The 17,399-nt window shown below is 35.3% G+C and overlaps 1 protein-coding gene and 1 long non-coding RNA gene across 4 annotated transcripts; both read left to right on the top strand.

Moving 5' to 3' along the window:
- The first annotated feature begins 226 nt into the window (after positions 1 to 226).
- Positions 227 to 9,016, top strand: LOC110657613 (uncharacterized). Of its 3 annotated transcripts, XR_002495411.2 has the most exons (8): positions 237 to 495; positions 594 to 2,784; positions 3,270 to 3,471; positions 3,552 to 3,748; positions 3,831 to 3,905; positions 6,218 to 6,428; positions 6,578 to 6,650; positions 8,627 to 9,016. XR_002495411.2 is itself a non-coding variant. In XM_021814888.2 (6 exons), the coding sequence occupies exons 2-5, from the start codon at positions 627 to 629 to the stop codon at positions 3,869 to 3,871; spliced, it is 2,598 nt and encodes an 865-aa protein (XP_021670580.2). In that variant the 5' UTR covers positions 227 to 495; positions 594 to 626; the 3' UTR covers positions 3,872 to 3,905; positions 8,627 to 9,016. The 3 variants fall into 3 exon arrangements, 1 of the variants encoding a protein (XP_021670580.2); XR_002495409.2 differs by having other exon boundaries at positions 6,218 to 6,650; XM_021814888.2 differs by lacking the exons at positions 6,218 to 6,428; positions 6,578 to 6,650 and having other exon boundaries at positions 227 to 495.
- Positions 9,017 to 10,486: 1,470 nt separating this feature from the next.
- On the top strand, positions 10,487 to 13,930 carry LOC110657608 (uncharacterized). The gene is made up of 2 exons (XR_002495407.2): positions 10,487 to 13,359; positions 13,511 to 13,930. It is a non-coding gene; the product is annotated as an uncharacterized LOC110657608 (long non-coding RNA).
- Positions 13,931 to 17,399: the final 3,469 nt, after the last annotated feature.

Below are 17,399 nucleotides of genomic sequence, written 5' to 3' on the forward strand. Positions count from 1 at the left end.
ACTTAAATAGAAAATTGTGGGTTAATTAGATTAAAATCATATGAAATGGACTTATTCGGATATAAGCAAATAATTAAGGCCAAAATTGAATTTTCGTTAAAAAAAAAAAAAGGAAAAACTCGTTGTCAGAATGAAGAAATCAATCCCGTGTCCTGAAAATACCGAAACATAAACCTAAACCTAGATTATTGATATATATATATATATATATATATATATATATATATATATATATATATATAAATAAACCTAGATAGAGAACCAGACCAATCGTTGGTTCACCCGAAAATCCCGTCATCTTCTGGTTTATACGGCGACCGAACCTACCTTAATCTTTGGTTTATCTTCTCCCATAACTACTCCACAAGCAGATCACCGGTGAAACCAGAACCAATCGGGTCAATCCAAGCGAGTTGCGGCTGCGGTAACCGGTCGGACCACTTATTATCGTTTATTCGAAATTTCATGGACGTCTGTCTCCTCTGCCAAAGCCAAGTACGTTATTTTTCACTTTTATGCTATATATTTGTGCAATTTTACTTCTTATCATTCTCTTTCGTTTTAATTTCATGCATAATGTATCCATTGTTAAGGTTTCAAGGTAAAGAAAGAAACCCAGAAGTTGAATGGCGTCACGAAGTTCAGGTCATAAGCAAGACATTGGGTGGAAACATGGACAGATGGTTAAGGAAGGGGACAAGGTTTACATTAAGTGCATATATTGTGGTAAAGTCTTTAAGGGTGGTGGGGTTTTTAGATTGAAGGAGCATCTTGCTGCTCGTAAGGGTGGAGGACCAATGTGTCAAATGGTTCCACCTGATGTTAGACTGTTGATGCAACAGACTCTTGATACCCTTTCAGCTAGGAAGAAAGGCCTCCGGAAGAAGGTGATTCAAGAACCAGTGTCTTTGGCAGATGAATTTGATAGTCCTGAACAAACTATGCCTACTTCAGGCACACGCCAAAAAAAGGACTTGGCATGGAAATATTGCCAAACGTTTAAGAATGATGGAAGGGTCCAGATTAAGTGTAAATATTGTGCTAAAATATTTAAGGGTGGTGGCATTCATAGGTTCAAGGAGCATTTAGCCGGTCGAAAGGGTGCTGCACCTATTTGTGACCAAGTTCCAGCTGATGTCCGCAATTTGATGCTTCAGAGTTTAAATGAGGTTGTTGGGAAGCAAAACAAGAAACAGAAACAGACTCTGGTAGAAGTGCATGTTGGTTCAGCTCCTGCTCCTAGTGATATGGACAAGTTTACCAATGATTTTGATGGGGATAATGATGATGATAATGAAGATGATGATGATGATGATGATGATGATGATGATGATGATGATGCAGTTGCTGCTGCTGATGATGATGATTATATTGGAGCCCTCAATTCAGTTGAACGGAATTCAAATTTTTCAGTGGTTGGAGAAGATGGGATAAATCTTGAAAATTTGGATAGAAGGAAGAGAGGAAGAGGTAAAGCTTCTTCTGCAAATGCTGTTCCTTTAAATGTAGTAAATTTGCAAATGGTAGACAGTCCAATTCAAATGACTATAGGCCGGTTCTTGTATGATATAGGAGGAAATTTAGATGCACTAGACTCAATTTATTACCCACGGTTGATTGATATGATTTCTTCTCAGGCATCAGGGGTAGTAGCACCATCAAATCATGATCTCCGTGGTTGGATATTGAAGAATTTAGTTGAAGAAATAAAGAATGAAATTGATCAATATGGGACAATATGGGCTAAGACTGGTTGTTCCATCTTGGTTGAAGAATGGAACTCAGAAAGTGGTAGAACCATGCTAAATTTTTTGGTGGATTGCTCTCAGGCTACTGTGTTCTTGAAAACTGTTGATGTGTCACACATCATATATTCTACAGATGGCCTGTATCCATTGCTTAAACAAGTAGTGGAAGAAGTTGGAGCCAGTCATGTTTTGCAGGTGATTACTAATGGTGATGAGCATTATAATGTTGCTGGCAAAAGGTTGATGGATACTTTTCCCTCTTTGTATTGGGCTCCTTGTGCTGCTCGTTGCATTGATCTGATACTAGGGGATTTTGGAAAACTAGAGTGGATAAATGCAGTAATTGAACAGGCTAAATCAGTCACAAGATTTATCTACAATCATAGCACAGTTTTGAAGCTGATGAGAAAGTTTACTTTTGGAAAAGACATTTTGCAACAGGGAATAACTCGTTCTGCTACTAACTTCACCATGCTGCAAAGGATGGCAGATTTTAAGCTCAATTTGCAAACTATGATTACCTCACAGGAGTGGATGGATTGCCCATATGCGAAGCAACTAGGAGGATTGGCTACATTAGATATTATAAGTAATCGGTCATTTTGGTCTTCATGCATCTTGATCATCCGTTTAACAAGCCCACTCTTACGAGTTTTAGGAATAGTTAGTAGTAAAAAGAAAGCTGCAATGGGATATATTTTTGCAGGAATGTATCAAGCAAAGGAAACAATTAAGAGAGAACTTATTAAGAGAGAGGATTACATGGTCTATTGGAATATCATGGATCAAAGGTGGGATCAACAGCAACATCCCCCTCTTCATGCTGCTGGTTTCTTCCTTAATCCCAAGTTCTTTTATAGTATTGAAGGAGACGTGCATAATGAAATTCTTTCAAGAGTGTTTGATTGCATAGAGAGATTGGTTCCTGATATAGAAGTCCAAGATAAGATTGTGAAAGAACTGAACTTGTACAAGAATGCTGTTGGAGATCTTGGGAGGAAGATGGCAATCAGAGCTAGAGAAACTCTGCTTCCTGGTGAGCAGCCTTTTATCAGATTGTTATTACATCAGTTGCAATATTATGGGTTGGACCTATTGCTTTCTTATGGCAATTTTGAAAAATATATTAGTTTATTTTAGGGGAATCCTGTAGGCTGTCTCTTATTATTCACACATGCTAAATTGGATGTTAAGCAGCATATTCAACCACTAAGCAATATTTGTTGGTGATATCTCAATCAAAAATAGGTGACTAGTTATTGTTAAGTTTAACTGATGCTGTTACGTATAATTCAATATTTAGAAAAGTTGATCTTGTGCCTGGTGTATTCAAAAGTTTGCTAGCATGTTGGACATGTTTGGCATGACTCATCACAAAGACAATGACATATACCTTTTTGAGAAAATCTTAAAATTTATACTAGAGATGAGATTTGCAATTTTATTTTAGATTGAAAGTAATTCTTGGATGTCATTAATTTTATGTTTGGATGATTTCTGTAAACTTACCTTGTTTTGCAGCTGAATGGTGGTCTACATATGCTGGAAGCTGCCCAAATTTGGCACATTTGGCACTTCGTATTGTCAGTCAAACTTGTAGTTCAATTGGGTGCAAGCACAATCATATTTCTTTTGAGAAGGTACATGCCACTAGAAACTGCTTGGAGCGACGGCGACTTAGTGATATTGTCTTTGTGCAGTACAATTTGCGTCTCAAAGAAATGTGAGCAGAAAACAATGTCCTGTAATCACATTTAAAGTCCTGTAATCATGTGTATAGTTTGCTAACTGAATTCCCTGCAGGGTTGATGAAAATAAAAAACAGGTTCCTGTGGATCCTGTATCATTTGACAATATTGGTATTGTTGAAGACTGGATCATGCAAAATGATCTTTGTTTAGAAGACTATGAGAGCTCAGATTGGATGTCCCTTGTTCCCCCTTCTGCCAACAACATACTACTTGGACCTTCTGTTGATGAAGTTGAAGACTGGGGAGTTGGTAATTGTAGCTACTGGTCTTGAAATATTTGTTATTGTAACTCTTTTTCTTAATTAAATTAAAAGCAAGGTTAAATGTGCAGGTTTTGATGATTTTGAGATTTTTGATGGATTGAAGAAATGAAGATGATGTAGCAAGTCAGTAGAACTGCAGAAAGGTATCGTAATAATTGTCTACGCTTGAAGTTACAACTCAGACCAAGATGTCACTAAGATGAAAAGGAATACAAAAGGATGATATTAACTTTCATGTTGGATATTTGTGTTTGTGAATGCAGACTGTTGGTCATTTGTTGTTTTATTTTATCGGGGGCTTCGGGTGGACCCAATCACTGTCTGGTTTCTAAACGGATCAAAACCAAACCGGTTCAACTTGGAACCAAAATGGTCAAAACTGAGTTTTTTACTTTAAAACAATTAAAAAAAAAAAAAAATCAGCCACTGGATTTGATTAACACTGGACCAAATCGGTACCAGAATCAAAGGGGACCCTGTGTTCCAGTCCCTGTTCCCCTAAACCTTGAACCGGAGATGTTGGTTGTAGCTAAAACCAATCCGGTGGCCACCCTTAGTTTTGGGTTTGTGGGGAAGCGGGTCTCTTAGTTTCTATTTCTTACTTTATTTTGATTATTGATGAAGCTGCAATTAGTTTTACGTCATAGGGACACGTTGTAGCTTTGTTAGTAGGATTTAAAAAATGACCATTGGGTCTCATATTGCACGTAACATAAAAGAATTTTGGCTTGGTTGTGCAGGAACTTTTATATGGATTTTAGGCATATTTATTTTTGGAACAAATTTAGGAAGTAGTATTTTAGTTTGTTTAGTATTCCTAATCAGTGTTTGTTTTAGAATTCCTAAACCTTGTGCTAGTAGGACTAATAATTATACTATAAATACTTATGTCATCTAAGTATTTTGGTAGATACTTGTTTAAGGATTACTAATCCTAGCACTAATAAGACTAACAATTATGACATAAATACCTACGTCATTTAGGTATTTTGGTAGAACTTATTATTGTTGATATTTATTGACAATCGATGATTAATAGAATTGAGAGTTTATTACTTTTTACCCTTTTGCGTGTTCTTTGTGGTTATGCATCAATTTGGTATAAAGAGGTTTTGACATAAATGACTATGAAAATAAGCCAGAGAATACGTTTGGAATTTATTTGGCTTATTTGTAGAGTTTTTCTCATCATTGAATTTTTTATTTTTGTCCTTTCCTGTGTTTTTGGTTTGCTGTTTTCACAACTTTTGCCGTTGCAATCACATTTTCCTCTTGTTCTTAAGCCCCTCGCCAATATCGCTTGCCTGTTGGTCTCTCTTGCAATATAGAGCCCTAACTACTATTATCCATAAGCCACCACCGTCTCACCAAATCATTTCATTGCCACTGTTAAGTTTTAGAAGGAGAGAATGAGAATAAAGAGCTGAAGGAAGGAAAAAATAACACAGAGGCTGTAAAGACTACATTTTCACTCACTTCACACTTGCACATTTACATAATGCATAGTTCATATGTACAATGTATAGTACAAGACATATTTCATAAATTAAGAAAGAATTCAAACGGGCTTGAATTATGGGATTTTCTAAGAATTAATGAGAAATCTCATCCCATAAATTGGGGAATCTTATTGCTTAAATAAGGAAAATCTCATCAATGTAACAATCACCCTTGATGAGATTTTTTTTATACAGTCACAGATTCATCATCAGGCCCTCTCCTTTTTTTTTTTTTTTCTAAATTTTATCATTTTTTATTTTAAATTTGTCTTTTTTCTTGTGTCTATGTCTTTTCTTGAGAAATAGAGGAGAAATATGGAAGTAATAGAGTAGGGTCTTCAAACCCTTTGCTCTAAGGAAGAAAAACAGAAAAGAGATTTTCAACCCTTTGCTTTGATGAAGGAGAAGAACAAAGCAGGGACTTCAACTCTTGGCTCTAATAAAGGAGAAGAAGAGCAGGTTCTTAAACCCAGGCTCTTAAGTCATGAAGAAGGAGAAGAAGAAGAAGAAGATGAATAGCTTGGGACTAAACCCACAGCTTTTGGACTCGAACCTAGAAGAAGGAAAATAGTTTTGGGACTCAAACCACAGCTTTATGAAGAAAGATGACAATAAGAAAGGAGAAATTCTAGAATTTTCTATAGGCCATGATACCATGTTAAGTTTTAGAAGGAGAGAATAAGAAGAAAGACAGGAAGGAACAAAAAAATAACTCAAAGGCTATAAAAACTACATTTTCATTCACTACACACTTGCACATTTACATAATATATAGTTCATATTTATAATGGAAAGTACAATACATATTTCATAAAGTAAGAAAGAATTCAAGCCACCTTGAATTATGGGATTTTCTAAGAATTAAGGAGAAATCTCATCCTATAAATTAAGGAGGAATCTTATTTCTTAAATTAAGGAAAATCTTATTAGTTCTAACTGCCACTACCAATCAACAGTCCAACACCAGGAGACCCTGTCGATATGAAACCAGCCACCTGAAACAGCTTGAAAAAAAAATATGTTTGGGTTGGGTTGGGTTTGGACTCGAATCGCCTCCAGCCCATAATCTATTGCCAAAGACCTCCTTGGAGACTTGTTGCACATCGATTGACATGTTGTTGCTGACGGATTGCAAGTCGGAATAACCTAATGCCTTCATGTTCCTGGGTAAGTTAGATTCAACCATAAAGCCAATAACACTCATGTTGTTGTGTTATGTGCATCTTTGCTCCTAATTCTGCCCCTTACACTCGCCATATCAACCACTATGCCACTTGCCACATTAGCGACTTACCACGTTAGCAAATTTTTCGCAGAATTCTTCCTTGCTAATTTTGATATCCAGATTTCAAGTTTGACATCCATTTTGGGGAGAAACGAATATTTAAGGTTAGTCAGAGCATTGAATTACAGCTTGGATCTGAAATTTGCTTAATTGCTTCCTTTAACTTACAGAAACACTATTGTTATTCAATTGATTGTCTTTAAATTTTTGTTTGCTCACTTTTTGATATTTTTCACCCAAACAACCTAGACATAACACTTAAATTGATTGGTATGAGTCAAACATAACACTTAAATTGATTGGTATGAGTCAACAAGTTCATTATTTGCGTTACTTTTGGTAATTTCAGTTCACTTGACATCATCTATTGTTCGCCAAGAACAATAGTAAAACACCATGACTCACACTCAATATAGGCAAGACCACTATTATGGCACAACTGGTCCTCATGGTACAGCCCCTAATAGGATCCATGGACAACCTCCTGTACATGATTATGAGAAACATGTTGATATAGGGCAGACTTAATGCTCCTAAATATGATGGGAAATTGAATCCTAGTGCTTTTATTGATTGGTTAGATGGAATGGAGGATTATTGTGATTTTTACCATATGATTGATTTATAGCATGTTTGCTTTCCTAAAACGAAATTAACTGGAGCTGCTAAAAGTTATTGGTAAAGTGTTTAGTATAATATGAAGCATTTGAATGAGCCACCTATTGCTCAATGGATAGTCATGTAACAAAAATTGAAGGAAAAAAAATTTGCTATGAGAGTCATCTGGTGTACCAAATGTTAAATCTTAAGCAATCGACTTTTGTTGTGACTATTTACATGAATAAATTTGATGAACTCTTTGCTTAGTTATGATATGGTAAAGGACCATTTTATTACTCTTAATATGTTTATTAATGGATGGAGAGCATATATTAAAAGGGAACACATACTTCAGTCTCTTGAGTTGATAGAGGAGGCCTATCAAAAGGCTTTAGAGATAAAAAGATAAAACAAATTTTCCTCTTTTCTTCAAGCAGCTTCACAAGCTGTAGGATCAAACCTGTCTAAATCTTTTTCAAATTCATATTCTAATTCTATAGCAATGGTAGAAACAAAGACTTCACTAGTAAGAGTAAAGCATTTGTCTCTACTAATTCTCATTTTGTTGGTGTATCTAATGGGTATGTGTTAGTAACTCTTCTATACAATGTTTTCATTATCATGATAAAGATCATATTGCTTCTCAATGTCCACGTCATGCATTAACTTTACACCACCATGCCAACATGAGCTTCAGAGTGAGCATAGTGATTCTCTAACTATGAGGAAGAAGTTGTGGGACCTATAGAATATTTTAAGGATGAAGGTAAGCTAGATTTAGATGATGAGCATATCAATTTTGTTTGATGTTTACCTTCTATTTTGTTTGATAGGAGTGTTAAGTTTGTTTATTATTTTTGGAAGATAGTTTAGAAATTGTTTGGCACTACCTTGGAGTTTTCTTCAATTTTTCACCCACAAACAAGTGGTCAAATTGAAGTTGTTAATTATAGTTTGGGTGATTTTCTTTGTTGTCTTGTAGGAGTGAAACAAGGTAATTGAAATTTGATTCTTTATGTTGTTGGGTTTGCTTATAATAATTCTAATAGTTATATTGGTAAAATCCCTTTTGAGATAGTTCATGGCTATTCTCCTCGCAACTTAGTTGACCTTGTTCCTCTTCCTCTTGATATTGCATTTCACAGCCTGCTGAATCTTTTCCCTAGCATATTTATGATTTGCATGCTGAGATTAGGTGAAAGATTGCTTTAAGTAATGAAATTTCAAAACTTGCTATGGATGTGCATTGTAGGAATAAAGAGTTTAAAGTTGATGATTATGTCATGGTCCATGTTCACCTTGAAAGATATGTTAAAAATTTCTTAAAGAAATTGCATGCTTGACCCAGGGGCCCCTTTATCATTTTGCCAAAACTTATATCTAATGCTTATTTACTTGATTTACCAAATCATATGAATATTAGTCATGTTTTCAATGTGGATGATTTATCACCTTACTAAGGCACTTTTTGGCTTTCTAGTTTCTACGCTGCTTTTTAATATTTCTGCAAGTCACAACGTGTAGAAGTCGTCATCTCTTTGTTAGCGCTACAACAGCCAACAGTGGTACAACAGATAAGGTTGATCCAAATGGGCCAGCAGAAGCAAATCCTAATCTCATAAGATACAAGAGATTCACACATGGGAAGTCTAGAAGACATCAACAGCAGATGGGATCAAGATAAATACCAGAATTTTAATTAAATAAAAATCATGATCAAATCATTCCTGTTTTGAATTTATCTTATCATTTTGTTGTCAATTTCTATTTTAGAGATAATTTTCAATTCCTTGTTTTGAGGATGGTTATACCATCAAGCTGTATTTAAAGGCAGCCAAGTTTAATAAAAGATCATCAAGAAATTCATTCAGTTTTTGAGTACTCAAAACTCAAAAGGTTTCTGGTTCCTTTAATGAGTCTATTTTACAATCATAGGTCAGAAAAAGAAAACTTCTCCTCCAACACCTTCCTCCCCACCAATTAACGCTTTGCAAGTTGTTAACAAACCTGTAACTCGATCTGTTGCACGGGACCTTAACAAATTGATATCAGAGCTGGAAGTTATGGGGGATTCCATTCAACAACAATTGGGACAGCTCTTAAAAATCTTCCAAGAAGAACGTGCAGCCATTATTGCAAGGCAGGAAGCTATCAATGCTCACCTGGATGAACTTAGGATTTTTCTGCCTCTCGACTCAACAACGCTCCAACAAAGGAAGGAAGTAGCAACTAGGGTTGAAGGGGAAAGGGTGTGGCAACAATAGTTTTGAAAATTCAAGTGGTGGTACCATTGTTCCTAAACTCACCAAATTGGATTTCCCAAAATTTAATGGTAATGAAGATCCACTAGGATGGTTGAGCAGGTGTGAGCACTTCTTCCGTCATCAACAAATAACAGAAGAAGAGAAGGTCAGTTTCATCTCATTCCATTTGGAGGGCAATGCTCAGTTGTGGTTCCTTCAAATGGAGTTTGACACCCCACAACTTACATGGGATGAATTTAAGCGCCAATGTCATTTGCGATTCGGTCCACCGATCAAAAGTCACAAATTAAGGGGGTGTTTGGTTTATCTGTTGGGTGCAGCTGATAGCTGATAGACACCCAAACAAGTAAATTGTGGCGTTTGGCAAGTTTAAAAAATAGAGGCGATGATGGCAATCGATATGATACCCATCACCGTTTTGTATCAACTCTATTTTTAGAGCTGTTTCTCATCAGCTGATAGCTTATCTGGTTTTATTTTTTATTTTGACCATATTATCCTTTTTTATTTAACTTGAAAATTAATATTATTAATATTTTTATTTTTTTATTTGTAATTTTAATATTTTAATTAATGTATTTCAACTTTGTTAAAATATTTTTTTATTAATAACATAAAATATAAAATATTTATTTATATCCAAAAACTTAAAATTAATTATAAATTTTTCTATTAACAATAATAATTATTTTATTATTTTATCTATATTTTTAAAATTATTTAATTATCTTAAAAAATAATTATTTTCTTATTTCAATAATAAAATAAATGATATAATATAAAAGATTAATAATTATATATTTATTTAAATAATATATTATATTAATTTAATAATTATATATTTAATTTAATAATAAAATAAATAATATAATGTAATAAATTTATAATTTTATATTTTTTTAAATAATAAAATAAATTATATGATATATACCCTTATTAGTCATTTCACATATTAACAGCAACAACTAAATATAATTTTACCAAACACTTAATATAAAACAGCTATCATCAGCTATCAGTTATCAGCTAACAGCTATCAGTTATATTCAACGGTTAATCCAAACAGGCCCTGAGTGAGTAGACAAAATTACAACAAAGTGGGTTAGTGGCAGATTACCAAGTGAAATTTGAGCAACTGATTACACTGGCAGGTGTCCTTACCCAAGCACAAAAAATTGAGCTCTACATCAGCGGTCTTTCATAGTACATTGCAGTCAAGGTGGAACTACACAATCCTACAGATTTGGCAATTGTAATGAGCATGTCTCGGCTTTATGAACGAAAAGGGAATTTCGTCAGGTCTCCAATGAAGGAGGCTAGGAGAGTTGAACCTCCTGAGCCATCGTCAACTTTACGCCCCATATTTGTTAAAAAATTAAACAGGGTTCAGATGGAAGAAAGACAACTTAAAGGCCTTTGTTACAACTGTGACGAATGATTCGTTAGGGGGCATCAATGTAAGAGATTGTTTTGGATTGAATCAATAGATGAAGGGGATGACGAACTAAAAAAACCTGAATCAGGTATAAGCAATGATCCACCAGAGGTATCATTAAATGCCATTGTGGGAATAACCACCCCTCAGACCATGCGATTGCAAGGAAAACTGAATGGTGCAAAGGTTTTGATTCTGATAGATTCTAGCAGTACCCACAGCTTCATAGACTCCAAGTTAGTATCACAAATCAACATTGCAACGGAAAAGAGTGAGGGATTGCGTGTCGTGGTGGCAAATAGAGAAAAAATTAATAGTCCTAGGCGGTGCAAAGGAATTCCCCTTCGGTTAGGAACTCACAATTTCCTTATTGATTTCTTTATTCTAACCTTAAGTGGCTTGATGTGGTATTAGGTCTAAATTGGCTCAATACCATGAGCACGTCTTTTACCATATTTGGTGAACAGGTAGAATTATGGGGACTTAAAACTCCAAAAGCAACTCAATTGGTTGCAATTCAATCAACATCGATCACAGCTGATCACGATGCAGATTTAAATCAACTCCTACAGAATTTTTCTTCTTTATTTTAGGAACCAGATGGATTACCTCTGCCCATCGCTGTGATCACCGGATTCTCCTAGAATCTAGAACCAAACCGATAGTAGTCTAACCATATCGCTATCCACGTGCTTAGAAAGATGAGATTGAGCGGCAATGTTCAAAAATGTTAAAGCAAGGTATTATTTGGCTCAGTCAATCAACATTTTCATCTCCTGTGTTATTGGTTCCCATGTCAGACTGCTCATGGTGTATTTGCATTGACTATCGGGAATTGGATGCTAAAATGACAAAAGACAAATTCCCCATTCCAGTAATTGATGAATTGTTAGAGGAACTATTTAGAGCACTATATTTCACTAAATTGGATATGAAATTGGGGTGCCACCAAATTTGCATGAAGGAAGCTGATTTGAGAAAACTGCCTTCCATACACACCACGGCCACTTTGAATTCCTAGTCATGCTTTTCGGATTAACAAATGCCCCATCTACTTTTTAGGCATTGATGAATGAGATATTCTGCAATTACTTACAGAATTTTGTTTTGGTATTTTTTGACGACATTCTTATTTACAGTCGTTCTTTGATAAAGCATATCAACCATTTGCGAACGGTCTTCCAATTGCTTTCTGTAAATAAGCTATGCTTGAAGCAATCTAAATGTTCATTTGCTCAAAATCAAATTGCTTATTTGGGACACACAATCACAGTAGAAGGGGTTGTTACGGATGCAAACAAAATTTCAACCATGACTAAATGGCCTAAGCCCACAAATATTCGAGGCTTGAGAGGTTTTTTGGGCCTCAAAAGGAAGGTATTACCGCAAATTTATTCATAATTATGGTTCCATTGTAGCTCCCTTAACAAACATGCTTGGCAAAAATTCTTTCACTTGGACTGAGGAATCTTCTAAGTATTTGAAAAACTAAAGACAACCATGAATACCACACCAGTGTTAGCACTTCCAGATTTTTCTCAATCTTTTAAGAACTTCTATTGGACTAGAATGAAATCTCTCATTCGAGACTTTGTTCAGGCTTGTAGTATTTTCCAAAGACACAAAATAGAGACCCTCCAACTTGCAGGTCTTCTCCAACCTTTACCAGTGCCAAAACAGATTTGGTCAGATATTTCGCTAGACTTCGTCGAAGGTCTACCCCTTTCTCATGGTAAAAGTGTTATTCTGGTAGTTGTTGATCGTTTTTCAAAATATTGCAATCTATTACGAGTTGCTCATCCATATTTGACTGTTAGTATTCCTGCATCTTCTTTGACAATATTTTTAAATTACACGGCTCATCGGAGACAATGGTGAGTGGCAGGGATGTCACATTTGCAAGTGCCTTTTGAAAAGAACTTTTTCGGCTTAGTGACACTAAATTATGTTTTACTTTAGCATATCATCTACAATCCAATAGCCAGACAAAAGTAGTAAATCGTACATTGCACAGTGGAAATGTATTTACGATGTTTTATGAGTGCTTACCCAACTAAATGGATGGATTGGTTATCTTGGGTAGAATATTCTTATAATTCTAATTTCCATTCATCATTATTAACCACTCCATTTGAGGTGGTCTATGGGCGTCCACCTCCACGTCTCTTGTCCTACTACCCTGGAGTCTCAAAATTGGACGCCGTGGAAAAGGCCTTCAAGTCTAGGGATGAGATGTTAGCCTCATTAAAACAGAACTTGCTGCATGCGCAAAACAAAATGGAGTGTGTGTGTGATGCCAAACATTAGAAACTGGAATTTCAAGTTGGAGATATGGTTCTTTTGCGCCTACAACCTTATCGCCAATTGTCCATGGCAAATCGTCATCATCAAAAACTTTTACCGAAGTTTTATGGCCCTTTCACAATTGTGCAACGTATTGGAAATATGGCTTATTAGTTGGACTTACCGCCGGAGACTAAAATTCATCCGGTGTTTCATGTCTCATGTTTAAAGGTATTTCACGATGGCAATAGTCCAGCAATTTCTACTCTTCCAAAAGTTTTTCTAGAAATTTCAGACCAGATATCTTTAGTAGTTATTGATCGTCGAACCAACCGTAATATTCTTGTGGTCTTAATTCTTTGGCAAAATACTTCTCTACCAGACGCATCTTGGGATGCTGTATCATCAATGCAGCAACGATTCCCAAACTTTTTGCTTGAGGACAAGCATCATTTGGAGGACGGGAGTAATGCTAGCGCTACATCAGCTAACAGTGGCACAACAGATAAGGTTGATCCAAATGGGCCAGCAGAAGCGAATCCTAATCTCATAAGGTACAAGAGATTCACACATGGAAAGTCTAGAAGGCATCAACATCAGATGGCATCAAGATAAATTACCAGAATTTTAACTAAATAAAAACCAGGATCAGATCATTCCTGTCTTGAATTTATCTTATCATTTAGTTGTCAATTTATGTTTTAGAGATAATTTTCAATTTCTTGTTTTAAGGATGGTTATACCATCATGCTGTATTTAAAGGCAGTCTAGTTTAATAAAAGATCATCAAGAAATTCATTCAGTTTTTGAGTACTTAAAACTCAAAAGATTTCAGGTTCCCTTTAATGATCCTGGTTTACAATCATAGGTCAGAAAAAGAAAACTTCTCCTTCAACACCTTCCTTCCCACTAATTAACCCTCTGCAAGTTGTTAACAGATCTGTAACTTGATCCGTTGCACGGGACCTTAACACTATTCCTCAACAAAAAGATGTCATTGAAACTATGTTAGATGATAAGTTCATTACTTCCTCATAAGGTGGTTTTCATAGATATCTTGTCAAGTGGCATGGTCCTTCTAATTCCGATGCTACTTGGATTACCAAAAAGGTTAAACTTTGGATCTTTTGTTTTTTTGTTGGATTCTTATCTGTAGTTCAACTCTATGGAGTTGAGTTCTTTTCAACCAAGAGGGAATGATGCATGATCTTCTAATAAGGATTTTAGATCTACTTATTTTCAGAAGAATTTTAGAAAGTAGTATTTTAGTTTGTGTAGTATTCCTAATTAGTTTGTTTCGTATATTCTTATTTTAGAATTGCTAATCTTAGTATTAGTAGGATTAACAAGTATACTATAAATACTTATGTTATCTTGGTATTTTGGTAGAGTTTCTTTTTACAATTAATGTTGACAATTATGAATTAATAGAACTAAAGAGTTTATTCGTTTTTTCCTTTAGTGTTTTTTTGTGGCTCTACATCACCTGGTGATATAGGATGTGTGACACCCCTTACCCGACTACAGTGTAGCCGAGCAAGTTATGCCACTCAGTGTGCCGGAGCACTCTATTTTATCTTAATTCATTTTTATCATAGTTTTGAAAATAATTTGTGAAATATAATTCATTTATTGAAATTGTAATTTATTTGAGGTTCCGAAAATTTCAAAGAAAATCCGGCAGAGTACCGGCTAAAAATGGAGAAAACCGTTCTTCGGAACCTGTGAAAAACACTTCCTATATTCTTATTCATTCATATCAACTCCATTTATCAAAATCTCAATATTTTTCAGTTCACATTCATTTCTCAATCATTCATTTCATGTGATAATCATATATATATCACAGATAAACATTCACTTTTTCATTTACAAATACAATTCTCATTATTTACATGAGCATCAAATTACATTTCATAAGTTCATTTACACATGAGAAAATAAGATCAATTACAAAATACCAAAATGACACCTAGTGTCCTACCAATGCACTGTATCCTGTGAGGTGACACGGACACTATGCAGAACTGCAGGATGGACTTACCCAATCTGTGGTCTACTGGCTCTCGATCAGTATCTTCAGTACCTACGCGTTGCAAAAGCGACGCGCTAAGCATAAAGCTTAGTGGTGCAAATAATAAAATAGAAAGAAATAATATGCAAATAAAAATCATAATTTCTTAGCCATTGTGTTCATAAGAACTGAATAATTACCAACTTAATGTTTAGTCGAGGGCTAATTACGTTTTATGATATTAACTTCTTCATGCATTTTGTTTATTTATTTTCTTCATGATCTTGAGTTTCTTTGTATTCTATCGTAATCATTTCAGATATTTAATTTTCGTATTTTCTTTAACAATCGGTTCAATTACGCTTATACTTTTCCATGCCCAAGTAACCTATACAAATTGACCGAACTGGATAAACGGGTAAACTAGCACTGGGTACCAGGTACCTCGGGCCATCACACCATCGGTCACAATGTGTCTCCCGGTGTGCAAACAGAATGGCTAATAAGCCATATAAGCAATAAGGCATAAAGCCAAGTAAAACATCATAATCGTGATAGCCATAGGCTATCACATCACGTAATGGCAATGAAGCCATACATCATACGCAGATCTTGCTATCGTAACCCTATTGGCATGCCAACCTATCCAAACCAATCACATTAGGCCTACTAGGGCATTTGATACTTTTGAATTCTTCAATTTTTGAATTTCAAGTTTTTATGTCACTATTCACTTCAATAGTCAACAAAAAGTTGACTTTTGCATAGATCATAGGTGCATTGGTTTTAACACTCCCAATGTACCACATTTTGCATTTAAAACTTGTTGGTTTTGGTCACTTTCTCAAAGCTTAGGTCATTTTGGCAAAATTGCAAATTTTCGATTTTGGTGCTCTGAAGTTGCACTGTTCTATTGGTCGATCTACTATTGGAATTTGATAAAACTTCCTTCATAGAAAATGTTCCTTATTTTGTCTAGTTGAATTTCTTTTTTTGAATCATTCCATTTGGAGTTTTGTAGCTCAAGTTATGGCCAAAATAAGTTTACTCGCTCACGCAATCGCTCATGCTGCACTTTTGGGTTTTGGCAGATTTTGGTCCAACTTTGGTCAGTAATTTGACCAAGTTAAGTTCATAATTTGGTCTAACTTTCTTCATATGAAATGTTCTACTATGCCTTAGGTTTCCATCGGTTCAAGAATCGCCTAAATCTGAGTTTTTTAGAGAGAGTTATAGCCATCCAAACATTACTGCTCAAATCAAAATCTGCAGAGTTGCAGGTTTGAACAGTGACTGTGACTGCCATTTGGGTTAGGTTCTGGTCATAATTTGGGGTATGTTTCTTCATGAAAGTTTTTTGTCTATGTCTTAACTTGTTGCTGTAAAACTTTCAGGTCAATTGACCATATCTACAGTGAGTTATGGCCAAATGAACAGTTTACTGTTCATTTGGTCATTTCTGCAGGTGCTGTTGCAGGGTATCCAGATTGGGGCCAACTTTTGGTCCACTTGCTTTGGTCTTTTGGGCATGGTTTCTTCAGCAAAAATGTGCCATTATAAGTCTAGTTTCATGTCCAATTGGCCAAACACCAATTGGACCTACACAGCCAAAGATATGGCAGTCCAAACAGGCTGGACTCACAGCCTTAATTCTGCTGTCTCTAGGCAGCCTTCCCATTTTAGTTTACCATGCATTAGCTTACTTCAAATTATGATTAACTTGCCTTAAATGGTCACTAATTGACCATTAGTATGTCCATTAATCATTTCATAAGCCAAGTCCAATTTTTCACTCCCAAACCCTAGTTTTCCCTTATAATTCACACATACACCTAATTAAGCACTTCCATTCATTATATATGTGTACATACACCTTAAACATAATTTCTAATTCATTCTAAGTCCATTAAAACCATCAAAAACACTCCACTTTTGTTCCTTATTTAGGGCAGCCGAAATTCATAGGGTCCATATACATAGATTCCATTCATTTAATTCACAAAACCTTGCTCACTTTAAGTCTTTAACATGAATTAAAAGAGATTTAAGTGTAAATAGGCACTAACCTTGAATAGGGCAGAATTTCCCAACTCAAAACTTCACTTTCTTTCCTCTTCTTGGCTGCCAAACACTCTCCCAAGATGAGTGGACAAATTTTAATGAAAAGAAGAAGAGATTTTATGGTGGGAAGTGAAGGGAATCAAGCTTGAAACAAGAGCTTCAATGGAGGGAGAGGGGAAGATGGGTTTCACGTCTT

Source organism: Hevea brasiliensis, chromosome 5 (genome assembly GCF_030052815.1).
Source record: "Hevea brasiliensis isolate MT/VB/25A 57/8 chromosome 5, ASM3005281v1, whole genome shotgun sequence".
NCBI lineage: Eukaryota > Viridiplantae > Streptophyta > Magnoliopsida > Malpighiales > Euphorbiaceae > Hevea > Hevea brasiliensis.

What these genes read in the sequence shown, in the direction of transcription:
- LOC110657613 (XM_021814888.2), top strand. Translation starts at nt 627, where the DNA reads ATGGCGTCACGAAGTTCAGGTCATAAGCAAGACATTGGGTGGAAACAT. An exon ending in TAGAGAAACTCTGCTTCCTG is followed by an intron (nt 2,785 to 3,269) that starts GTGAGCAGCCTT and finishes CTTGTTTTGCAG; the next exon opens with CTGAATGGTGGTCTACATAT. An exon ending in AGTTGAAGACTGGGGAGTTG is followed by an intron (nt 3,749 to 3,830) that starts GTAATTGTAGCT and finishes TTAAATGTGCAG; the next exon opens with GTTTTGATGATTTTGAGATT.